This window comes from Pseudorasbora parva, chromosome 15 (genome assembly GCF_024679245.1).
Source record: "Pseudorasbora parva isolate DD20220531a chromosome 15, ASM2467924v1, whole genome shotgun sequence".
Classification (NCBI taxonomy): Eukaryota; Metazoa; Chordata; class Actinopteri; order Cypriniformes; family Gobionidae; genus Pseudorasbora; species Pseudorasbora parva.
The window spans coordinates 36,103,274-36,129,984 of NC_090186.1; the positions used below are offsets into that span (position 1 = coordinate 36,103,274).

Genomic DNA, 26,711 nt, shown 5'->3' on the forward strand with positions numbered 1-26,711 from the left:
AAAGGGAAGTTTCTGTCATTTTTGTATTATGTAATTTTGATCATGGTAATGGATGTTGAATTACAAAACTTTTATCATCTGATGAGTAGCATACAGTTGTTGTTGTTGTTGTTGTTGTTGTTGTTGTTGTTGTTGTTGTTTAGAGTTTTTGTATATATATTTTTGTTTTTAATCGATATATTATATGAAAGAACAACAATGTCAAATCAAATGCTTAATTTTGTTACATCACACCACTTTCGAGAATCCAAACATTGGCCTTCTGCTGAACATCTCTGGAATGTTGTAGGCTATTTGATGTACCTCCTATCATTATTATAAAGTAGGCTATGCTTCTGGATCCAAGTTGATCCTGGAAGAACATTCCTATCTGATTTGATCAGATTTTAAGGCTATGTTTGTTTGACAGGAATTTTGTTCCAGGATCAACAAAAGATGATCACAGTCATGGTTGGTAAGTAAATGGAAATATAAAGAAGAAGGAAACTTCTGCAGCAAAACATGTTCAAAACAAAAAAACACAGTTAAACTAGTTATTTATTGAAACACAAAGTAGCACAAAGGGTTTTCTTCTTCCAAATGTATACAATACCAGACAGTGAGTGATCTTCATATTTAATTAATGTAAACATTCTATTTGCCTTACAAATGAAAGACGATTGCAACCAAGCACATATATTGCTTATGTAACTCATGTAATGTTTTATCCAAAAATTAGTGCACAGACAGATGCAGTAAAGAACTTACAGACTACAAGACAGATGTGTTTATAGAAACAATCCTTTTCACCACTACAGAAAAGAAGCACAGTGTTTAAACACGTAATAACATGTTTACATATTTCTGCTTCACAAAAAAAAAGAACCTCCACTTAGTTATATTGTCTATAAACCTTGTCTTTACTTTGTCCATATCACAAGCATATATTACAGCTAAACATGCACAAGATGTTTAGCTGTAATATATGAGTGCAGTCACATACACTGTAAAAAATTTCCTGTAGAAATTACAGTAACTTACTGGCAGCTGGTTGCCAGTAACTTACTGTAAACTAACTTACAGTAAAAATACTGTATTACTATTTACAGTACAGTTGATCTTACTGTAATTTGTTTTACAGTAATATATATTTTTACTGTGAAACTTACAGTAATTTTATTAATTTACTGTAAATCATTTCCCAATTTTCCTTTACTGTAAAACTGTACAAATTGCTAATTATTATATTTCAACAGGTCCTCATAAACAACAATAAAAAGAAGCAATGACAACTGCTTAATTTTTTTTAAATTTTGTTTTTAATCATTCAGTTGTAAAACTTTGTTTTCTGAAAGCCTGCAGCAACTTTTAAACATAGCATTTTTAAGACTATTCATGAACAGATTCAGTCATAAAAACTTACAAATTCAAAAGAAGGGCTGTACAGTAAAAAAAAGAAAGTAAAAAAAGTCTACAAATAATAATAAACCAGAACAAGAAGACAAAGATTAATAATAACAGAAGAAGAAAAAAACAGGAAACAACATTTAAGAAAAAAGTTTTTGCTTAGTTATGGAAGCTTGTTTCCGCCACAGAGTGAAAAATAAAAAAGGTAATTGCAAAAAATACAAAAGATACCAATCACATCGTGTATAGAGTCGGTGGGCGGGCTTAACATAATGACGGCAGAGTTGCGCTTGCGTGCCACTAGTAAACACAGAAGCTGGAGAACGGCGGTCTTTCGAATCAGCTTTGACCGCGACTCTGGAAGACTTGAGTTAAGCTTTTCTCTGAGAAAAGAACAAAGAGCGGCATTGAAGTCATTCTTAAAAAGGGAAGATGTGTTCAGAGTTTAGCCGACCGGATACGGCGAAAGTTTAATATATCAACTAGCTCCGCTTCACGTTGCTCTGGTTGGTGTAGCGCTATCCTATCGCGTGCAGAGGGAGTTTGAAAGACAACTGTTCATCCGCCCCTCGGATTGAGCCGTCAATGGTGAGTTCCCAGACCAAACATCTTGATGTGGGTCTGACTTGTCAGGCTACTATCTTTCCACTTCTTTTGCTGACCTGGAACTTTGAGGAGCACTTGCTGTGGTCGGGGTTAATCCTCACAGTGGACCTTTACATAAAAGAAAGAATTTGTAAGATCATTTGATGTGTAAAAACATTTTAAACATTGGTGTCATTTACTCACACTTATGTTGTTTCAAACCCATTAGACTGGTTCATTTTCAGAATAAAAATAAATGAATCTCTCTCTCTCTTTATTTTTGTTTATCCAGTCAACCAAAGTTTTTTAGCATCAAGTGCATAAAGACAATGTTAAAGTAATCCATATGATTTGAATCCATATGCACTTTTTGAAACGGGATATTTTGGTTAAGTGGACATCAGTGGATGGACAAAAATTATGAGATTAAAAACGTCTTAATTTGTTAAAGTTTGGAACAACATGAGGGTGAGTTAATAACAGAAGTTTCATTTTTGGATGAACTATTCATTTAACTCTATTAAGATAAGAAACACAGACTGAAACACTGAGATTGCAGAATAAGTTATGGATGTGTTCATGGATTAAAGGTGAATGTTTGTTTTCATTTTTTGAGTTCCTACATTGCATTGATTCACATTCATATACCATGAGTCTTCGGCACAAACGTGATTCATTCACGTAGTGAGTGTAACCGGTCTTTAGAGCTCCTTGATAACTATTCAAACAGCTTATAACAGCACAAAAGAAGCCTTAAACTTATTAAAGATGTAAAAGTTTGTTCATATACATTTTATATAATAAAAAATGAATGCAATTACTACTGTTGCCAAAAGTACCAACTGAGGTACCAAGTCGGTACTGAAATTCAAAAAATTTGATAATATTTGCATTTCTGAACGGATTCTTAATCACCTCTGATTCACCAGTGTTCACATACTCGTAGAATATCTGTGATTGGAGTGAATGCTAGTAGTCACATTTTTTTAATTTCAATACCAACTTGATTTTGTAGTTGGTACTTTTGACAACACTAGTAAGTACACAAATCTACAAAATGCATAACATTGTTCTGCTGGTTTTTGAATATTCTATACATCATAGATATTGTGACTTTAAAAGGGATAGCCCACCCAAATATGAAAGTTTTCATCACTTCAAAATATTATATGTAAACATCTTCAAAATATCTTCTTTTGTGTTTTACTGAAGTAGTAAGTGATGACAGAACTTTCATTTTCATTTGGATTGCATTTGGTTGGACTATCCCTTTGATGTTTAATATTATAGCATACTGCAAGATGTACTTACCTCTGAAAACTCCAAAGTATTGGTTGCTTCCACTTTGTACTCGATGTTTCAATTGCCAGCATCAATGCATTTTTCTGTGTAGAACTGAATCCCCTAAAATAATAATAATAAATTGATAAATGTAGTGTTTAACTTCTGAAAAACATTTCACATTTTATTTTGGTGTCAGTGACAGTATGTAGATGGAGCTTTTGTTATTAGTTTAAAAGGATAGTTTACCCAAAACTGACAATCATAATTTACTTAGGCCTACCTTTGTTATTCAAAAATGATTATCATCATTTAGTTACCATTGTTACTCAAAACTTATTAAGGAGATGTTAAGCAGAATATTAAACATGGATGAATAATGAACATGCTACGAATAAAGCAACATGTTTGCTTTTAAAAAACTATCCTAGAACTACATGATTCTGGATAAATTGACAATCAACTTTTTTTGTTACAAATAGAGTTCACATTTCTCCCATGGTTATGCAATTATAACAATTATAAACAACAATTATAAATAATATGAAATTTACTAGAGGTGCTGACAAAATATATTATTGCTGCTATCCATTTAAATGTTTAATTAATTTTAATTATTATTAATAGTTAATACATACATCAGTATATTAATCTCTTTTAATGAAAATGATAAACTATAACTACTATAAATACTTTTTAGAGCCAGAAATCTGACATTGACATTAATATTTATATATATATAGAGAGAGAGAGAGAGAGAGAGAGAGAGAGAGAGAGAGAGAGAGAGAGAGAGAGAGAGAGAGAGAGAGAGAGAGAGAGAGAGAGAGAGCATCTCGAATGTACAATCTTAGATATGAAGAAACGAGGGGGGGAAAAAAGATCAGATACGAAAAGCTCTGGCTTCGTGTGGACAAAGACTGGCCCATTTGGTCGACACTGTACAGTGTAGGTACAGCCTTCAACGCTGAATCTAGAAATCAGATCGTGCTGTTCCGATCTGTTCGTTATGTGATCCGTGGCCTTTCTGTGTTTGCGGTAACTTACATGTGTGACTGAAGTGCGGAGAGGCTTTGGCACGTGCACGGGGATTCAGGAACGAACTCCACACGCAAACCTGAAGTTCGCCATGTTTTTGTGCACTTTGGCATAATTAATAAAGGCAAATAAGACGCCACAGTGCTTGCATACGAACATTGCGTGTTTTATTCTAACAATAAATGCATGCTGAACATTTATATGGGGTACGTAATAGGTTATCGGTAGACGATTGTGTAACTAAGCGGGGGTAAATGACTGACTTTTAAACTAACGTTAAACCCACAAAAGCTCGTTTTTTCACGTGAACACTCACCTGCTCATATAATGTGGTCGTCAATCCTAAGACAGAGACCAGCTTATGTCCATATTTTGATGGTGAAACCTCCATAAAAAGGAAATAAAAAAAAGAAATATTAATATTTGGAATGAGTGGCGCCACAAATCTCTCTGAGCTCTCACAGTCTCTCCACACAGTAACGTTATGTGAGGTGGCGTTGTTTTTTTCTTCTTTTTTTGTTAAACTACAAATATAAAATATACAAAGAATAAGTAAGAATATTTGCACAAACCTTTGCAGCTGACATGTTCTTGCATCTGTGCCTGTCTTCTTTTTTCTTCCTTCTCCAAGCGGAAATAAAAGCCTTTCTGTGATTGGTCAGGTTTCGCGCTCATTTTTCTCTCGCCAAGCAAGCCGTTCTGTGATTGGTCAGGTTTCGCGCTCATTTTTTTATACTGTATTTTGATTTACAGTAAATTAAAAATACTGTATTTTAGTGGTGCCAGTGGGAAATTTCCCACAATGCAACTTTAAAATACAGTAACATACTGTATAACTGTCTTACAGTAAAATACAGTTCATTTTACAGTTAATTACTGTGAAATTTACAGAAATTGCTAACAGTGTATGGCAACACATTTTGTTTATTTTATACATCCTGAAAATGATAAAGTCTCTCATTCTGGGAGAGGAATTTCCACAACCTCATGCTTTCTGATATATATCATCTCTATTATGCCATCAGTTATAAGAGGTTGATCCAACAAAACCCTAATATATATATAAAACAGCTACTATTCAAAATTACCTTAAGCATTGCATGATTTTCTGGTTTCCTTTAGTGGGATATAATATTTGCCTGTGTCCAAGTCACTGTTTATCATTCAGCATGATGCTCAAAACCTCTGAAGCTCAACCCAGGATATGCGGTTGATCTCTGCAACTCTTATGTCAAGACTGTCAACAAAGCTCTAAAGCAGTAGCACAGCCCTCTGAACACAAGCGCTCTATCTGTGCTTGTATTTTACTGTACAGGGTCCGTCTGGCTGTTGGGTTCCCACCAAGTGCAGAGGGCTCTACAAGAATCATATATATATATATATTTACCAAGTGTAATGACCACATACATATGATATACAACAGTAAGTATTTGGACACCCTTACAATGTACTGTATGAATTTATTGCATTATATGCAAAATTACTGTAGAAAAGAAAATTGCATTCGCAAACAAATGATTGAACTTTCTAAAGTGATCGCATATTATGCTACTTTAATTAAAGGTTCCTAATTGGGAGGTCTGCTACAATAGGTTTACACGAATCAAATATATATATATATATATATATATATATATATATATATATATATATATATATATATATATATATATATATATATATATATATATATATATATATATATATATATATATATATATATATATATATATATATATATATATATATATATATATATATATTTTTTTTTTTTTTTTTTTTTTTTTACTTACATTTTCTCATTATATACATGCACTGCACATCTACACATTTTTAATTGATTCTCAAACAACTCATCAGATAAATCGGTCCCTCCCTTCCAAAAGCCTACTCTGAGCAGACAGCCCAGTTTGTTACGATTGGTCTATACCACTTACAACACAAACCCTAATGTTGTCTTTACTTAAACAAATCAAGTAATCTTGACTAAATATTATTAGTTTAATCCAAAAACTCAAAAATATAAGTTAACTTATTAACCTACAAAATACATAACTTAAGATTTCAAGTTGTATGAACTCAAAATCATAATTAATCATAAAAAAGCTCACTCTGGTCTTGCTTTGATGTGATTGGCCATGCAAGGAGTTCTGTCTGGCAACAAGAACTAATTCACTGATTGGAGAACATTTATACAAGGCGGTCCTTTTCGCCTCGTCTATTGCTGATTCAAATTAAGATGGAGACTTTTTCATTGTGACGCTATCTTAAATTCGATAAGTAAAAATTTGTAAGTTACTAAACCTAACAATAATATGTGAACTAACTTATAACTAACCAGATTGACTTTATTTCTGTTTTAATGAAAATAATAGTTTCGTTTAAAGTCACCATGATGGAGATCAGTGTTTGTTTAGTTGGGCTCTTGACCCTTGACTGTGTAATATTAATAGTTCTCTGGCTGCTTTGTGTTTGTGAGACACATTTGTTAAGGAACAAAGAGTCAAGAGAAAATATCATCAAGTGATGCTGTTAATACATTGATGATGATAACATCATGTATTAACAAGATCCTTGATATCATGCAGAGTCTAATGCTCTAATTGTCAAAGTGGTTTATAATAGTTTTAAAATATTACACTCTAAAAAATGCTGGGTTAAAAACAACCCAAGTTGGGTTGAAAATGCACCGACCCAACAATTGGGTTGTTTTAACCCAATGGTTGAGTTGTTCTTATCCAGCAATTGGGTTGTCTTAAGCAACATTTAACCCAACCACTGGGTTAAAACAACTCAACCACTGGGTTAAAACCACTCAACCATTGGGTTAAAACAACTCAATTGTTGGGTCGGTGCATTTTCAACCCAACTTGGGTTGTTTTTAACCCAGCATTTTTTAGAGTGTAATAGCCATGAGATCCTTCACTGTTGTGGTAATTGAACAATTTATTTATTTAATTATTATTTCCACTAAAAGTTTAAATCAACGGCATTAGTTAGACCCACACATCAATCCGCGTATGAATCTCTACAATGGTAAAAATAAAAAAAATAAACAAAATCTGATGAAAAGTGCAACTCTAAACATAAAACAAGCTACAAAAACATCAGAACAAAACAGCAAAAGTAAAAGCAAACAGTAAGAATCAAAGAAAATTTGTCGCTTGTTGGGACCCATGGGGAAGTTTTGATTGGTTGTACCCAGCATGGTGTACTGAACTGGTGTACCAAGTTCGGTGAACTTAATAATTTAAGTACAGTGAACGTGAGCACCAAGTTAAGTAAACTTAAACATACAAGTTTTGGGAGACTCCATTACTCATTTAAATTGAGGGAACGAGTTTACTCAAATGAATTGAGTTAAATAAACTTATTAGGGTGTGTCGGATGCAAATGCACATTAACATAACTGAACTTCTGCTCCCTCCCTAAAGCTCAGTGATTGCACACATTGGAAGATAGTAACAATGGCAGTGATTTTACCATATCATTTAGGGATCTTAACAATTAATGGACAATTGATTCATTGTCAATAATACAATTAATTGATCATTAATTAGGCAGGTTCATGCAATGCTGGTCAGCCATTAAGCAAGAAAAATAAAGCAAGAGCGAAGGAGTTATGTTTGGGACCATTTTACAACTATGTACACCTTTATCATGATGGTTTGCATGTGTATCGCAGTTTTTTTTTTTTTTTTGTAAGTTGTATTGTATTTCTTTTGTGTAGCCCTTTATATAACCAAATTATCTCATATAGGATGCATTTGGTTAAGAATTAACACGGTATTAAAGAGTACCAGTGTTCATTCAGCGCTTCAGTGTGCACAGCTCAAACAGCAATGCAGCGCTAATAATAAATACAAAGTTCTGTCATGATACTCTTGATGGTTCCGGCTAATTGGTCCTTTAACTACCTGCTCGTAATCACATGGTCATTTTAGTGCACAGCTGACTGGTTCCTGCTGTGTCAGTAGCCAATGAGCTTGCTTGCTCAACCTTCAAATACTCGGGCAGCATTTGCTTTAGCAGTTCCCAGGTTCCCACCTTTCCCAGGTTCATCTCCCTCTATCTCCAACCCTCCATCTATTCCGCCTAGACCAAATATATCAATATTGTCATAAACATTACCATACCAAACACTCCAAGAGTTGTCATGACACATGACAGAACTATGACTGGGACTGTCATTTTACATAACATGAATGAAAACACTATTTTAATAAATCGTTGTGAATTAATTGGGTCTAATTGGCATTTTCAGCGAGTTGTTCCAGGAAGAGCACGTCCACTGAATAAAAGATCTGAGGCGGTGTTGGTGTCACGTTGTATTATTCTTTATACAGCCTATTTTGGTTATTAAATGAGTAATTTAATTAAATGATCAATCAATGACTCATTTTACAATCCTACTAGCCCTTTTTGTTAGACTAAAAACCCTTCTTATTAATTTAGTGAGGAACATGGCGTTTTGAGCGGCATTTGCAAAACTTGTCATGCTGTTGGCTAAGCCACTGCTGCAGACGCATATTCCAGTCTCAAGGCTAACGATTAAACAATTTATTGAGTGTTAATTTAAACAACAATCAATCATGGAAGTGTGTGTAATTTAAATGGACCTCTCTAATATTAATCCGAGCGATATTACGCGATACTTGCTTTGTTTTCCTCTCCAGGTAGCCTCAGGAGAGTTATTTTTCTTTCTCTCATTACGTTGGTTTCTCCAACCCTGTAGACCTGATTGCCTCGTTGGGTTAATTGATTGTATTAGGCCTCATTAGGCTAATTGAATGTTTTCTGTCTATGGGTGGGGTTTGATAACAAATTATAAGTTATTCTCATTCTTTGTGTTGCTTTGCCCTGAAAAAGACCATCTGTTGGTCCAAACATATTCTTTTTTTAAAGATGAATTAAGCCATACCAAATAAAGGCTTTTTAATTAATTTCTCCTCCTTTGTTTACGTCTGACTGAGTGCCTTGGACCTGCCTTTTTTGTGCCATTGGACTTTTCCCTGAACCTATCGCAGTTTATTATTTAGAAAGTTCAAAAGAACAGCATTTATTTGAAATATTTGAAATGCTCTTGCTAAATATATCGTATTGACTGCAAACTTTTAAATTTAAGTGTATATGTTTTACAGTATTATTTATAATTTCTTATGGAAATGTTTTTTGATAAAAATATATATAAAGAAATTTCAAGATGCTGTTAAACATAAATTTTGCTCCTCTCCAAAAGTATATAATTATGACCCCATAAAAGATCCACGCTCCTGGAATGAACTTAGTCGTTGGTGGGCGAAAGTTACAAAGCTATTTTTGGTCAGGCCTGAGAATTGCAAGGGTAAAGAGCAGGACGGTGCTTAAGCATTAGATTGGGCCCTTGTTGGGTAAATACTGCCATAGGAACACATCTGGAAATGATTAACCTAATGCCTACTTTGAAGCCATCTCTTTCAAGGCTTATTTACCATTCTCTATTGGACATTACTCTTTCTCAGGCTGCTTACCGGTTTAGGCACTGGATCCAACAGGGTGAATTCAAACTTGTGGAGGATGAGGGCAACAAACATATGCAGTTCCATAATGGCGTACCACCTGATGACACAAATAACAAGTGGTTCATTTTTGTACTTTTTTTCATATGCTCTCTCATTAAAAACATTTTCTAGAAGCAAACTCATCGCTCTGAAGTGCTCATCACTTCCCAAGCTGGCTTGAATAGCATGTGTATTAGTATTCTGATGGAATATTGCATGCTGTCTAGCTGCCACCCTCCCTCGAGTGCTACTGAATGCTGGGAAAACTGTGATTGAAATTGCAGGTAGAAAAGCAAAATGTGAACGAATGTCTTGTGTTGCGTTCAAATTCCAAGTGCATTCATAGCCACAGTTGCCTTGTTTAGCGAACGGGGGAGAGGAATATAAGATGTAGTGAAGTATAAGAATTGAAGATAGTTCCTAGGTGAGACAGAGAAAGGAATAATGGTAGGCAATAAAGGGAGGCCGAGAGATGCAAGTCATGATTCTTGAAATAATCAGCCCAAATAACCTTGAGGGCCGTGACTCATTCAGGGGCACTGTGTTAGTGACGCAAGCAGCCAATCGCCTAAAATGATCAAAATCAAATCAGATTGAGTGAGGAAAATGAAATACGTGGGTGTGCCACACTCAGTGTACTAATTTATGCCCACGTCCAGCTGAGGGATCTATACAAGCCTGACAATGTGACATTTGAATGCAGGAAGTTGGTAAGCATAGATTGCATTTCAATGGCATTTCAAATTATTCCAGAGAGAATGTGATAGTGATGTTAAATGGTGCTATGCAGTGTTGGGGTATAATGTAACACGAGTTACATAATTAGATACTTTTTCCAAGTAGTAAATAATTCATTACTTTTAAATTTACAACAAAATTAGTTTTTCAAACAAAGTTACTTTTTTTCCCATTTATTGACTGACACCTTTCCTGTCCCAATGTTGAGAAAAATGAGGAGTGAGGCGCAGAGGCGTTGTGTGCGCTGTGTAAACATGATGTTTATTGTAGTTAAACTCATCTCACTGGCACAAAAAAACAGTGAAATGTAAATCAGAATATTACGCAAAAGGCAATAATTAAATATGCACATGCTTCAAGTATTTAATCTCACTTTATTAACCAATTTTGTTGTTGTTGCTGCTAACCTTCGATGATCCAGTTCAATCAATAAGCAAAAATTACTTTAAATAATCATCTCCTTTTAGTTCAACTTTTTTTGTTTATATCACCCCCTTAACCCTCAATTTCTATTCCCTACTTCAGTCCACTAATACAGTCAACTTGAAGGCGTGAATAAAAAGAAGTGAGCCAATTCAGACAGCCGTTATTGCGGTGCAATATGGGATAGAATGAGTGCTCTTAATAACGTCCACTGTGGTTTCAGGCACCACCACAAATGGTTGTCCCTTCAAATAATGCCCTATTTGGTGCAGGGGGCGATTTTAGATGCAGCTAAAGTGTTGGACTCTCTTCTCCTGCATACCTATTCTTCTGCAACATAGGATGTCAGCACAACTAAAAGGTTTTTTTGAGCTGCACCTTCTACTGTACAGGCTGTAATTTGTATTTCCTTTAGGCTTATTCATCTAACTTTTGGTGTATAATTATGATTTAATATTTATTACTTATTTTATTTTTATTATTAGCCCACAATATCCATCTCCCTTCCTCTCTCTATAGTACTCCACCACCTCTCTCTTACGTTTTCTATTATTTGTTTCTCCATCTCATATTCCCAGACTAATAATTATAAATGCATCTGTTCTGGGGGGTCTCGAAAGGTCACTGGTCTGTGCCTATGCTTTTGATCTTCCTGTGCAGCTGGGAAAGTTCTTGCAGTCTTTATACAGCTCTATTAACGTCATACTGACCCTGGCCACACACTCCCCATGGCCTTGATGATGTCATCAGCATGGACCCAAAGGCTGTGACATTAAGGCCAAGAATGCTTAGTACAACATGAAAGCAGTGCCATGGATTTATATCAACATGGCACTATACCAGGAATGGGGCTATAGTGCACACTATCAATAATGCAGCTCCATGATTTACTAGCATCACCTGTAAATCAAATCACACCCTGGCAAAGTTCTTGGTGGTAACAGCTATGAACTTTTTGTGCCAGCCTTGGTGTAAATAACCCAAGGGAACTGACATTCTCAGCAAAAGAGCCAAAGGGGAAAAGATGGGCTGGTGCAGCTTGTGGCATTTGCTATAGGCCAAGTACAACCCGTAGTGTTCCTGCTACAGGCTAAAGACTCTGACTAAACCTTGCTAGAAGTCAAAAACAGCCACCGACTCACCTTCTAGCTTACAACTTTTATTATGTTTGAAAGCTGCAATACACACTGATCAGGCATACCATTATTACAGGTGCTAGAAGCAGGAAAAATGGGCAAGAGTAAGGATTTGAGCGAGTTTGACAAGGGCCAAATTGTGATGGCTAGTATCTATCAAAAGTGGTCCAAAAAATGGAACAGTGGTGAACCGGCGAAAGGGTCATGGGTGGCCAAGGCTCATTGATGCACGTGGGGAGCAAAGCCTGTGTGGCAGATCAAACAGACAAGCTGTAGCTCAAATTGCTCAAGAAGTTATTGCTGCTTCTGATAGGAAGGTGTCAAAATACACAGTGCATCGCAGTTTTTGTGTATGGGGCTGTATAGCCACAAACCAGTATGGGTGCCCATGCTGACCCTTTTCTATTGCCGAAGGTGGCAACAGTGGGTATGTGAACATCAGAACTGGACCACGGATAAATGGAAGAAGGTTTCCTGGTCTGATTAATTTTTGAGCATGGCATGGTTGTTGGTGTATTTTACAATCTGCTCAGTTACTGGGATCACGCACAACCATTTCTAGGGTTTACAAAGAATGGTGTGGAAAGGGAAAAACATCCAGTATGCGGCAGTCCTGTGGGTGAAAATGCCTTGTTGATGCTAGAGGTCAGAGGAGAATGGGCCGACTGATTCAAGCTGATAGAAGAGCAACTTTAACTGAAATAACCACTCATTACAACCGAGGTATGCAGCAAAGCATTTGTGAAGCCACAACACGCACAACCTTGAGGCGGATGAGCTACAAAAGCAGAAGACCCCACCGGGTACCACTCATCTCCACTACAAATAGGAAAAAGAGGCTACAATTTGCACGAGCTCACCAAAATTGGACAGCTGAATGAAAAATCTCGATTTCTGTTGAGACATTCAGATGGTAGAGTCAGAATTTGGAGTAAACAGAATGAGAACATGTATCTATCATCCTTTGTTACCACTGTGCAGGCTGGTGGTGGTGGTGTAATGGTGTGGGGGATGTTTTCTTGGCACACTTTAGGCCCCTTAGTGCCAATTGGGCAACATTTAAATGCCACGGCCTACCTGAGAACTGTTTCTGACCATGTCCATCCATTTATAATAATAATAATAATAATAATAGATTTTATTTATAATGCACTTTTCATTCCGAAGAATCTCAAAGTGCAACAAAGGGGGGGGGGGATAACAACAAAAAATGAATAACAAGTAAAAATATAGAATACTACAAACAATCAACCAACACAGAAAACAGAACAGAAACAGAGCTGATGGTGAACAGAAACAGAGCTGATGGTGAACAGAAACAGAGCTGATGGTGAACAGAAACAGAGCTGATGGTGAACAGAAAACAGCTGAATGCTGTTAACAGCTGAATTTATGACCACCATGTACCCATCCTCTGATGGCTACTTCCAGCAGGATAATGCACCATGTCACAAACCCAATAGAGCATCTTTGGGATGTGGTGGAACGGGAGCTTCATGCCCTGGATGTGCATCCCACAAATCTCCATCAACTACAAGATGCCATCCTATCAATATGGGCCAACATTTCTAAAGAATGCTTTCAGCACCTTGTTGAATCAATGCCACATAGAATACAGTATATATATAGCAGTTTTAAAACAATAAAATTCTTATGAAAATGAATGGTACCTGTAAAAATCATAATGATCAAAAAGAACAATGTAGTCCTGCTTACAGTTAAGCCTCTGGTGCTCTTTGGTCATTTCTGACCGAAAATTTTCTGTTTTAAAATTTAAAAAATCCCAGCTTCATCGGAATGATATGAAACTTGGTGACTTTTTTAGCATTAGGTATGTAAACACACAGAAAAATTGGGGTCATGATTCGAGCATGCTAATTGGTCATTAAAAAAAAGTAACGTTCATTGTCTTCGGTCATAAATGACGGACCATAGGAAATGAATGGGAAATCTGAAAAAATGCTGAAAAAAAGTACACAGCAGTATAGGGATGACACTCTAAAACATCAGGAGTGTGATGTTGACACATCCACTCACACACACACGCACACTTATACACACATACACACCCATGAAAACTGAACCTATGAACCACATTTGAATTATTAAAAATCACATCTTCGTCAGAATGATATGAAACTTGGTGACTTTTCTAACATTAGGTATGTAAACACACACACAAAATCAGGGCATGATTCAAGCATGCTAAGTGGTTGTAAAAAATATATTCCCACTTGCCTCTTCGGTCAAAAATGACCACCATAGGAAATGAATGGGAAATCTGCAAAAACACAAATTCACAGAACAAAAGAAGAAGAAAAAAACATTTCTAAAAAAAAATTTTTTTTTTAAATAAAAATAGTATTTGATATTTTTTAGCTATATATTCAAATCCAGCTAAAAAAATTTTTTTATTGAAAGTGTTGAAAAGTGAACTTCACAAGCCCCTCCATAGAGACCTCTAGTGGATTACACCCATGGTTGCATAATTTATTAAATAATTCCAAAAGAGGGCACTAATCTGTCTTCAATTTTTATTTTATTTTTTGAAGGACTTGTCTCTATTTTAACCTAAAATACTGCAATAAAAAAATAAAATAAAAATTAAAAAATTAAATGGCAAAAATAGACAATAATTATTGCATAAATATTAAAAAATACCATCAAATAATCTCAAAATACAAAATTAAAAAGAAAAAATATTATTGAAGAAAAATAAATTGCATTGGTTTTACCGTGGTGGAGGAAGTTTAATTTTTAGGTGTCCGGTCACTTGACCGGGAAGCCAACCAATGGAACCCCTAAACGAAGAGCACCAGAGGTTAAAAGAGCCAATCACTTTTATAGAAAGCATCACCAGTTTGTTTACTCTAGAACACAAGAGCATTAAATATGCAATAAGTGATTTCTGATAAACGTTGTTGAAAGTGGATCGGGTAGCACTTGTAGCCAATCAGCAGTAGGAGGTGTATACACATGATGGGGGAGGAGAGAGGGATTTGAAGAAAGACTGTAGAAAGAGAGATGGCTGAGAGACATTGCAAAAGAGAAAAGGTTAGAGGAATATCACTGGAACAAGAAGGGTTATGATCAGCGCAGAAAGACCTAAGCAGGAAGGCCTGAAAATGGTCGCCAAAGTTTCCTTGTTTCTGCTCCATACATTACAAGTATTACTGGTTTTGCTGGAGCTGGTGTTTTCTGCCGGTGACTAACAACCAACTCTAACTTGTATACTGTACTGTACAGAGTATGTACATTTTTGTTCTTTGTTGTTAACTTGTCATCTTTGCTCTTTTTCGCATTGCATTGTTATTGTTCAGCTTTGACAAAGAGACATCCACTCTTTTATTGCGTGCCCTGCCATAATGGAGGCGGAGTAATGGGAGCAAAAGGCAGAGCAAACAGGCGCTTACTGTACCTTTAACTGGAATATCTTCTTTTTTTTTGCATGATTTAAGAGAAGCTTTTTATTAGTATGTTGCCTAGTATGTTGCCATTGTACCATTTTATTGCTAAATAAAATTGTATTACCTACTTAATCTTAATATTTCTATAGATTTCAGTTTAAACTTTCCTCATTCAAGTAAACTGAAGCTGTAATTGTTTGACTGGAAAGGAACTAAAATGCAGCCAGATGTGCATGGCATGAAAGCCCTAACATCGCTGAACTGACTTCATGAATGATGCAACAAGTTCAGTTGTGCTATTTGTGCAAAGTTCAGTGAAATTCAAGACCAGCTGTCAAAGTAAAAAGAAACAATGATAAACACGCAAGATGATGCACTATGATAAAATATACATAAAAAACATATAAAAATATGTATATGTATATGAATTAAAATAAGCAAGATTTTTGAAATATAAAACATTTATTTTCATGGAATTACTTCCCAGCATGCAGTGGCATGATTAAATCAGTGATTGCATATTTTTTCTTAAATATGTGGTTGAATGTTTGGCTGAATTTTGGCTGAAAATATTGTTTAAAAAAAAAAAAAATCAATGTGTTGCAACATGGTGCCTTTTACATTATCAGTAGCATTAAAAACATTTTTTTTTCATATAAACAATTGTATCTAAAATACATGATTAAATTATAGTATATATTTTATTACATGGAATATTATCTTCGATTTAATAATGTTTTTTTGAATGTTATACATTTTTTTAATGTACACAAAGATTATTTTGTGTATATAAACACAAGTTTTTCTAACCTTCCTGGGCACTGATTTTTCCCTCCTCCAAATGCCACAAACCCTTCCAAGAGGACATTCTTTTCTAAATCTGACTTTTCCCATCGTTCCTGTGGGAAGAAAAGTTTCATTAAAAATAATCCACTGAGGCGAGAGCCACTCCAGAATACACCAATAGAGCCTGTCTTCCAGCACTCCAAGGTTTATATTTACAGTAATCTCTGAATAACTAGCAATGCAATGTCCATCCGTTCACTAATGCAGCTTTATTAAATTAAAATTAAATTTATAATGGCTCGAGTTGCATTAACTCAAAAGCTGACAAAATGAAGGCGACTTTTGAATTGGTCCAAGATTCAAAACAATTTGTAAAATTTTCAATGCAGAAGAACACAATGTCAATTTAGACGACAGCAGTGTGTAAAATAATAGATTCCATTTAAGAAAAAAAGTGACCCTTAAACACGCTCTTTGAGCAAATTTAAGTGCCAGAGAGTTTTTACTAAGAAGGTGGCTTTGATTTGAAAGTAAACATTGCTAAAAACAATATAGATGTCTGACCATGTCTCTGTGAGCTGTGCTATTTCTTTTAAGACATCACTAGACAGAAATGTAATGGGATCTCTATAGGCGTTTGCCGGAAGTTTAATTGTGAAGATAACTGTCAGGCCTATTATTCCTGTTTTAATGGAGCCCAGCTGGAGTTTTCAAGCAGATTGTGACCAGCACTCTACAGCTTGCCAGACAAAAATGGAAGGAAGTTTTACTGAAAGAAAATACTAATAAAATAGATGCCGGTTCTATCTTTGATACCTCATAGAGCAAAACAAAAAGTACATGGACATTTAATAGTAAAGCACTTTACTTGCTGGAAAAACCCATTTTATGAGCATGTGCTTTGTGTCTGTTTTATTTTGGTTTATAGTGGAATTTGTGTTAACCTCATCCTGTGGCTGAGGTCATTTAGAAAGGTGAAGTTACTCACAGGTTTGAAATCTTCCGGGTCCGGGAAATACTTGGGGTTTCGGTGAGCCCAGTAAGGAGACATTATCAGCATGTCTCCAGGTGGGACAATATAATTCTGAAAGCAGAAAACACAAATACCTAAATACTTGCATATAAAGCCTGTTAATGTTTTCTTTGCAGCCTATGTGAGGCAGATCTCTCTCAGTCTCTCCCTCTATAAACACACACACACACACACACACACACACACACACACACACACACACACACACACACACACACACACACACACACACACACACACACACACACACACACACACACACACACACACACACACACACACGTCTGGTTCACTATCCTTGTGGGGACTCTCCATAGACATGATGGTTTTTATACTGTACAAACTGTACATTTTATCTCCCTACACTGCCCCTGCCCCTAAACCTACCCATAGGAAACATTCTGCATTTTTACTTTCTCAAAATGGTACTTATAATCTAGGTGATCTCAGGTTGTACTATCATTATGGGGACATTTGGTCCCCACAATATAATATAAACAAGGACACACACACACACACGTCACATGATCCTTCAGAAATCATTCTAATATGATGATTTGTCAAGGAACATTTATGATTGTTATCAATGCTGATTAAAAAGTTCAAAAGAACAGCATTTATCTGAAATATAAAGCTTTTGCAACATTTTAGATGTCTATACTGTCACTTTTGATCAATTGAATCCATCCTTGCTGGATAAATGTGTTCATTTCTTTAAGTTCTTTCCCAAAAATGTAATAAATAAAATATTCTTACTGACCCAAAACTTTTGAACGGTAGTAAAATGTTGCAAAAGCTTTCTATTTCAGATAAATACTGTTCTTTTGAACTTTCTTTTCATCAAAGAATCCTAAAAAATGTTTCACACAACCTTTCACAATAAAACAACACAATGTTTCTTGAGCGGCAAATATTAGAATGATTTCTGAAGGATCATGTAACAGTAAGGAAAACAGAAAATATAAAATCAAAAATATATTCAAATATTTAACATTTTAATAATATTTCACAATATTTTCACAATATAAAAACTGTTTATTTATTTTATTTTTAATAAAATAAATGCAGCCTTGGTGTGCATTTAGAAGAGACTTCTAAAAACATTTTTAAAAACGTTCTGTCCAAAAACTTTTGACCGGTAGTGTGTGCGCTACTATATTTGTTCTGCATACATCCAATAGAAACACTGATAAAAAAAAATCCATTATACACTGAATAATCTGTCATGGCTGACCTGTAATTTGAGCGGTCGCACTACTTTACGAGTGATGGCTCCAGGGGCCCTCAGCCGAATGCCTTCCATGATACAGCACTTCACATATGGCATTCGCTGTAAGTCATCCAGGGTCACCTTTGTGTTCTCCTTGTCTTAAATGGAAAGCAAACACACAAGCAATATAGTGACTATCCATAGCCTTAAGTACTGTTGTGTGCATAAGAGAAAGTCTAAGTCACAATGAACAAAGCCTGGCTGGATCTGTCTAAACAGAAGCACAATGAAACATTAATAGCCTATTTAACTGTCAAGTACTTCTGCGTTATGCATATGGAGATGTATATGGTTCATTTGACAACATCTTATTTATTTAATGGATTTGACAGAAGAAAAAAAAAACACTTAAATGTAGGGCTTGTCAAACACAGTGCATGAGAGCTTGCTGTCCTCTAGTGGATTTATGTGGAAATTCATGATTAAGTATGAAGACGTAACTATATATGACCCTGGACTACAAAACCAGTCATCATAAGTCACTAGTATATTTGTGGCAATCATTATTTATGGGTCAAAATTATCTATTTTTCTACCGTAAATATATATAAAAATATATCATTAGTAGTAGTAGTAGTAATATGCGTTGCTAAGGACTTCATTTGGACAACTTTTAAAGCCACCCTCGGATTACAGATTTTCAAATAGTTTTATCTCGGACAAATATTGTTCTTTCCTAACAAACAATTATTAATGGAAAGCTTATTTATTCAGAGAAAAAGAAATTACCATCATGACTGGTTTTGTGGTCCTGGTCCTGGTCCTGGTCCACAAAACCAGTCATAAATCACACAGGTATATTTGTGGCGATAGCCAATACATTGTATGCCTCAAAAGTTTTTTTTTTTTTTTGCCAAAATCTTTAGGATATTAAGTAAAGATTCTGTTCCATGGAGATATTTTGTAAATTTCCTTTTTTTTATTATTAGTAGTATGCAATGCTAAGACTTTAAAGGCGATTTAATCTCAAAAAAATAAAAATAAAGACCCTTATGATAGGTTTTGTGGTCCAGGGTCACATATTAAATATAATTTTTATTCCATTACATTTCATATTTGAACAATCATTAACTATTGATCTATAGGCATTGTGTAGACTACAGTTTTTTATTTTTTTACTTCATGAGTACTACTTACTTTTTACTTCCCTTTTCACACCATTCTTTGTAAACCCTAGAAATGGTTGTGTGTGAAAATCCCAGTAACTGAGCAGATTGTGAAATACTCAGACCAGCTCGTCTGGCACCAACAACCATGCTACGCAAAAAAATGGCTTAAATCACCTTTCTTTCCCATTCTGACATTCCGTTTGGAGTTCAGGAGATTGTCTTGACCAGGACCACACCCCTAAATGCATTGAAGCAACTGCCATGTGATTGGTTGATTCGATAATTGCATTAAAGGAACACTTCTCCCTGCTTTTAGAAATAGGGTTTATTCAACTTTTTTCCTACATTTAGATATGTGGGCAAATGCATTTTTGTCTCAGTGCATGCATTGTTTTAGTTTGGCAGGGTTGCTGCTAGTTTAGCTTAGCATAATTAATGGAATCCTATGTTGCCAGCTAGCATGTCCCGATTAAAAGTGATCCAAAAAAACCACCCACCTAATTACTTCTTGTGGCCTGCGTATTTACAACGTGTACAAATAGCGATGCAGATTAAGTCTAGGCGATTTCCTAGATATTGACTTGGGACTATATTATGGGAAAGCACATGCAAAGTACTGCTACTTGGGCGCAGAGATGCAATGCATTTGCCCACATATCTAAATGTAGGAGAGAAGTTGAATAAGCCCTATTTCTAAAAACAGTGGAGTGTTCCTTTAATGAGACCTTTATTTATTCCTTTATAGAATTTTTCACCTGTTGAATTCAAAAGTGTTCCTTTTAAATTCAACAGGTGTTCCTAATAATCCTTCAGGTGAGTATATATATATATATATATATATATATATATATATATATATATATATATATATATATATATATATATATATATATATATATATATATATATATATATATATATATATATATATATATATAGAGTGAGGGAAAATAAGTATTTGAACACCTGAGAAAATCAATGTTAATATTTGGTACAGTGGCCTTTGTTTGCAATTACAGAGGTCAAACGTTTCCTGTAGTTTTTCACCAGGTTTGCACACACTGCAGGAGGGATTTTGGCCCACTCCTCCACACAGATCTTCCCTAGATCAGTCAGGTTTCTGGCCTGTCGCTGAAAAACAAGGAGTTTGAGCTCCCTCCAAAGATTCTTTATTGGCTTTAGGTCTGGAGACCATCATCTGCTAGGCCACGCCAGAACCTTGATATGCTTCTTACAGAGACACTCCTTGGTTATCCTGGCTGTGTGCTTCGGGTCATTGTCATGTTGGAAGACCCAGCCTCGACCCTTCTTCAGTGCTCTAACTGCGGGAAGGAGGTTGTTCCCCAAAATCTTGCAATACATGGCCCCGCTTATCCTCTCCTTAATACAGTGCAGTCGCCCTTCCCATGTGCAGAAATACACCCCCAAAGCATGATGCTACCACCCCAATGCTTGACAGTAGGGATGGTGTTCTTGGGATGGTACTCATCATTCCTCTTCCTCCAAACACGTTTAATGGAATTATGACCAAAAAGTTCTATTTTGGTCTCATTTGACCACATGACTTTCTCCCATGACTCCTCTGGATCATCCAAATGGTCATTGGCAAACTTAAGATGGGCCTGGGCATGTGCTGGTTTAAGCAGGGGAACCTTCTGTGCCATGCACAATTTTAAACCATGATGTCTTAGTGTATTTCCAACAGTAACCTTGGAAACGGTGGTCCCAGTTCTTTTTAGGTCATTGACCAGCTCCTCCCGTGCAGTTCTGGGCTGATTTCTCATTCATAGGATCATTGAGACCCCACGAGGTGAGATCTTGCATGGAGCCCCAGCCCGAGGGAGATTGACAGTCATGTTTAGATTCTTCCATTTTCTAATGATTGCTCCAACAGTGGACCTTTTTTCACCAAGCTGCTTGGCAATTTCCCTGTAGCCCTTTATGGCCTTGTGGAGGTGTACAATTTTGTAAGAGGCTGTACATAAAGTCAGAAACATTGAAAAATCTTATAGACACTAACAATTCTAAACAAAAATGTTTTGTGTAATGTTATAATGAAAGCAATAATAAAGTGTCACCAAAAGTATCAGTTTTTGTGTGATGTTGGCTGAGCCTATGAGATGGGCTTTAATGATGGAAACCCATTTGTTTTGAGTGACTGGTTTTACCTTGGTCACCAAGGACAGTGCTGATCTGATCCATTGCAATCTTATACACTCCAGGATTGGACACAATAAAAGCAATTGCCCAAAATGTTATCTAGAATAAAGCGAAACATTTGGTCTCAGTAACATTCTGTTCATCTGTTAATCTGGGTTAATATCAGCACTGACTTAAACCTCTCACTTACTGGTACAGCATTTGCCAGGGAAGCCCAAAGCAAAAGTAAAGCATAATTGGGTACATATTTGTCAGGTATTGACGTAGCCAGGTGCTGTAGTAAAGTCTAAGGAGAAACAGTGACAGATTATGAACGCTTTCATTGCATTATTAAAGGTATAGTCCACCCACAAATGAAAATTCTGTCATAATTTACTCACCCTCATATCGTCTTCTGCTGAACACAAAATAAGATATTTTGAAGAATGTTGGTAATCAAACAGTTTCTATTCCCTTTGATTTCCATTGTATTGCAGTCAATGAGCACCAAAACTATTGTTTATTAAAAACCTCATACAGGTATGGAATGAGGGTGAGTACATGATGACAGCATTTTTGGGTACACTATCCTTTTAAACAATGGCCAGGTATGGCAGACAGAATGAGTCTATCAGATTCCACACAAAAATAATAATAATAATAATAATTATAAAAAAAAACCTCCCTCTATTAAACCCCTTAATTGAAGTTGTCTTTAGGCACTGTACTAGCCTGACAAGCCAGACCCACATCAAGATGTTTGGCCTGGAAACTCACCAAAGACAGGGCTCAATCCGAGGGGCGGGATAAACGGTTGTCTTTCAAACTCCCTCTGCACGCGATAGGATAGCGCTACACCAACCAGAGCAACGACGGTGAAGGGGAGCTCGCTGACTGATTAAACATTCGCCGTATCCGGTCGGCTAAACTCCGAACACATCTTCCCTTTTTAAGAATGACTTTAGTGCCGCTCTTTGTTCTTTTCTCAGAGGAAAGCTTAACTCCAAGTCTTCCGGAGGCGTGGGCAGAGCTGATTCGAAAGACCGCCGCCGTTCGCCAGTTTCTGTGTTACAAGAAGCACGCAAACGCAATTCGGCCGTCGTCATTATGGCCCCGCCCGCCGACTCTATAGCCTACACGATGTGATTGGGCCGTCCAGATTCTGAGGAATACAGCTCAGATAGGTATTGAGAGTTGCTAGACACACTTGCGGGCAAATTAAATTTGCTGCCGCTAGGGTGCGTCTAGATTTCTAGGCTAGCACTGTACCACAAATAGCCATCCACATTATATAGATTTTTTATGCATTCTCCTGTAACAAATAAATAAATGTCTGTCCCAATATCACAAAACAGTCACTAAATATGGAACATTGAGTTTCAGACCTTTCCGACGATATGTGTTTTGTCAAGATTGGAAAAAGGTTTTGATTATAAAGTAGTTCAAATCATTTTTTTTATATGAAACCTGACGTCGCCCACTAGTGGAAGAGCTGCTAAAAGTATTTAGAGTACTGTTTTCATGGTAACCTAATATCTAATTTCAAAACGGATTTATAGGATGAATTTTGAACTCATAAGCTTTGGAATGATACCTAATTTATGATGATTCTTAAAATGTGATATAAAAAAAAGGGCAATGTAAAAAAATCCAAGTATCCCACTAGCGCAATGGTGACAGTTAAGGGGTTAAACTGTTGAGATCAACATCTTAAGTAAAAATTTTAAAGATAATTCCACAGTGTTTTTGACAGCACATGTGGAGGAATTTTTGGTAAAGATTACCTATATTACCTTTCCGTAACTCTCACTGTAGAGAGTCTCCTCTGCTTTGGCAACCATATTTCTTAGCAGAGAAAGGAGCCATTGCTTTGAGTTTGCCCATTCTCTGAAGACAGAAAAAAAAACATCCCTTACCTCCTTGGCTATAGATGTTTTGAATGCATTTAAGAAATATATATATGTGGATATGCAAGACCTTCAGTTGCATATCGTTTCTTGATAAAGTAACTAGTGTAAACATGATTCAGGAGACTAATTGTGTTATAATTGCAGTTCATACTTCAGGAACATGTCTGGGAGTTGGGAGCCATACTCAAATCCATCATCATATGTTGTGAACTTCTCAAGGAACTCCTGCCTGGATAGGGCGCTACTGGGGGAGTTACATCGGCCCAGCAAGTTGCTCATCACTGCTGGATACATAACACTCCTGAAAACAATTTAAGAAGCGTCTAATACAGTTTTAAAGAAAATTATTACTTGAATTTATCTTATCTGATTACAAAATGAATGCATCAGATTGATATATTATAGTCTAAGCACAATCTAATAATGTTTTGGCATTATTAGACGATTTCCCATTTCCGTGTTAAGTTGCAAAATGTATGGAAGGAAGCTATGTCTACTGTTCTCTAGGGGGAACTTAAGCACAATGTAAATAATTGATGTGAGAAGACTATACTTGATGAGCTCATTTAGCTGTCCAGATCCTTCGCTTCCAAGGATTTCCAAATGGTCATTAAATTCTTCACAGAGATGAACGGAGAGCCTTGCCGTGTTGCCCGGAGTCAGTCCGCCCTTGATTATAGTGGCACAGGTCGGATGGGTCTTAAAGAAAACGTCTTTGCTGATAGAAGCTAGACAGGAACCCAAACAAGGTTAACATGAGTGATCACATTATCACTGAGTGCAATGTTGATGACATTCAATCATCAGCGGTATTGAAAGTAAACCGGTCAAGGACTGTAATGAATATTGAGTTCAGAGTTTGTACTAAGGTTATAAGAGCAATCAATTATAAAACAAAGCACTTATTTCAAACATTATACCCGTGTTGTGAACAGGCTCTTGCACTGCTTGTTCAAAATCAACATCTTTAGAATTGAAAAAAGCTCGGAAGTCTTCATTTAGGGTCACAAACGTCAGTCTCTTCCCAGCAGCTACAACAGTGAAAACTGGTCCATACTAGGGGAAGAAAACAATGTTATACTTAAAAATTGCTTTTTATTGTTTCTGCTTAATACAAATGATTACATAAATTTAAAAAACAACAACAACTGTACAAAACAGGCAATTTTATTTAGTGACCCCAAGTGAACCAACTAAAAGACTTGAAAGCACTTTGTGTTATTTTTCCCCTTGGCCGAAGCAATTACTGAATTTTAGAGATGTCTATTCAGCAAACTTCTCATTAGCATCAATGCTCTCACAGATCTGGCACAGTGGTGCCCAGAACAAAAATTGTGTCAAAAAAGGCCACTGTGTGCAACTCCTGTCCTAGATGCATAAATTAATGGTGTTGAACTGAGCTGTTCTCAAACTCGGTTAGTATGGCACAGCTCAAAAACACACCAAGATTGGCCACAGGGTTCCAGCACAGTGTCTGGGTTATATTTCTGCAGCTGGTAATGAAAGTATAAACAGCCAGCCATTACAAAAAACAAAACCTTCTTACAATCCCATTGTATTAATATTTATGCATATATTATGTAAATAAACAAACAAATAAAGAATGGTAAAGCAAATAATTTTGTTTCGATAGAACACCTCAGTGTAAATGTCCTAATAATGATTATTTAGATTGAATCATATTAATAATGTGCAGCATATCTGTGTTAGTGTTAAAATTGTAATTACCACACTGCATTTGATCTTTTTTTTTTTTTTTTTTTTTTTTTGCTCAATAGTTGTGCAGTGCAGCAGGTTCATCATATTTTGCATGGGAGGAGCTGAACTTCTGGACCCACTGTCAGCCAGACACCATATGATATGATACCACGAACAATTTGCAGCCTTAGTTCATTTATTTTTATTTTTACGTTTTGTGGGGAAAAAGGTACATCACTGAAATCAAATTTCTGAAACCTCACTGCACTGTCAGTTGCATACATGAAAATTATATATATGCAAAATCACATAGAACAGGCATTATCAACCCTGGTTCTCGAGGGCCACTGTTTTGCAAGAGTTTAGCTCCAGACTCACATAATTAGCTGGCTCAGGTGTTTGATTAGGGTTGGAGCTAAACACTGCAGGACAGGACCAGGGTTGAGAATGCCTGATATAAATTATACAGTTATGATTCTTCTTGCATGTCATTTTCTCGATAGGCAAACTTACTTTGGCTCTGGCTTGCTGGATGAAATGCAAAGGTGCTTTGCCAAATTCAAAAGCAGCACCAAACCAAGGTATCCATCCTCTTATGCATGGAGGAGCATTGGGGTGACTTTTACCAAAAATAAGATGAAAATAAATAATCACAATAGACACAGACAAAATTAAAGTAATCCATTCCATCGCAACCTTCAATGACGCTCGACTGGAACGCTTATAATGAGTCTATGTGGAAAAAGTCCTGTTAACTGATGATGCGTATCAGATCGGATTCCCTCATTACGAACTCTGTTGATCATGCAAACCCCTCCCACTTCAAACAACCCACTAGCTGTGTCCCAAAGTGAAGTGCGCGCACTTCGAAGGCCGCATTTGAAGTGCGATTACGTCATACCTGCACTACGAAGACTGTCCCAATGTGAAGGCTGCACCCTCTGAAGGCCGCATTTGAAGTGCGATTACGTCACAGCGGCACTACGTAGGCTGTCCTAAAGGGAGAGCTGCACCTCTGAAGGCCGCATTTGAAGTGCGATTGCGTCACAGCGGTGCGACGAAGGCTGCCGCAATTCATGAGCGACTTCAAAATGCGCCCTTCGGTTCTCAGGCAAAGGAAGGGTACAGCAGATGGGACCTTCCCATAACTTCGCAGCCTTCCCTATCCCAGAATTCATAGCACACTGGTGACTACAGGATTTGACTGGTCCGCATTCCCGCGGCACTCGATCAGA

At 36.3% G+C, this 26,711-nt stretch overlaps 1 protein-coding gene and 1 long non-coding RNA gene across 3 annotated transcripts; one reads left to right on the forward strand and one right to left on the reverse strand.

Moving 5' to 3' along the window:
* Positions 1–5,199: 5,199 nt before the first annotated feature.
* Positions 5,200–26,269, reverse strand: cyp39a1 (cytochrome P450, family 39, subfamily A, polypeptide 1). Of its 2 annotated transcripts, XM_067417950.1 has the most exons (12): positions 25,990–26,269; positions 24,699–24,834; positions 24,332–24,506; positions 23,930–24,079; positions 23,662–23,755; positions 22,080–22,175; positions 21,898–21,988; positions 18,585–18,718; positions 17,306–17,401; positions 16,342–16,430; positions 9,798–9,885; positions 5,200–5,643 (listed from the first exon to the last, which is right to left on the reverse strand). In XM_067417950.1, exons 1-12 carry the CDS (start codon positions 26,164–26,166, stop codon positions 5,575–5,577), a joined length of 1,395 nt encoding a protein of 464 aa, XP_067274051.1. In that variant the 5' UTR covers positions 26,167–26,269; the 3' UTR covers positions 5,200–5,574. The 2 variants fall into 2 exon arrangements, with proteins under 2 accessions (XP_067274051.1, XP_067274052.1); XM_067417951.1 differs by lacking the exon at positions 9,798–9,885.
* Positions 25,565–26,132, forward strand: LOC137041540 (uncharacterized). The gene is made up of 2 exons (XR_010898119.1): positions 25,565–25,705; positions 25,980–26,132. It is a non-coding gene; the product is annotated as an uncharacterized lncRNA (long non-coding RNA).
* Positions 26,270–26,711: the final 442 nt, after the last annotated feature.

Bases quoted from the DNA above. Each gene is read 5' to 3' on its own strand.
- cyp39a1 (XM_067417950.1), bottom strand. From the start codon at position 26,166: ATGGAATGGATTACTTTAATTTTGTCTGTGTCTATTGTGATTATTTAT. The intron at 22,176-23,661 runs GTAATATAGGTA...GTTTCTCCTTAG, and splicing joins ACAGTGAGAGTTACGGAAAG to ACTTTACTACAGCACCTGGC. The intron at 9,886-16,341 runs GTTAGAAAAACT...TTGTGTCATCAG, and splicing joins AAAAATCAGTGCCCAGGAAG to GTGGTACGCCATTATGGAAC.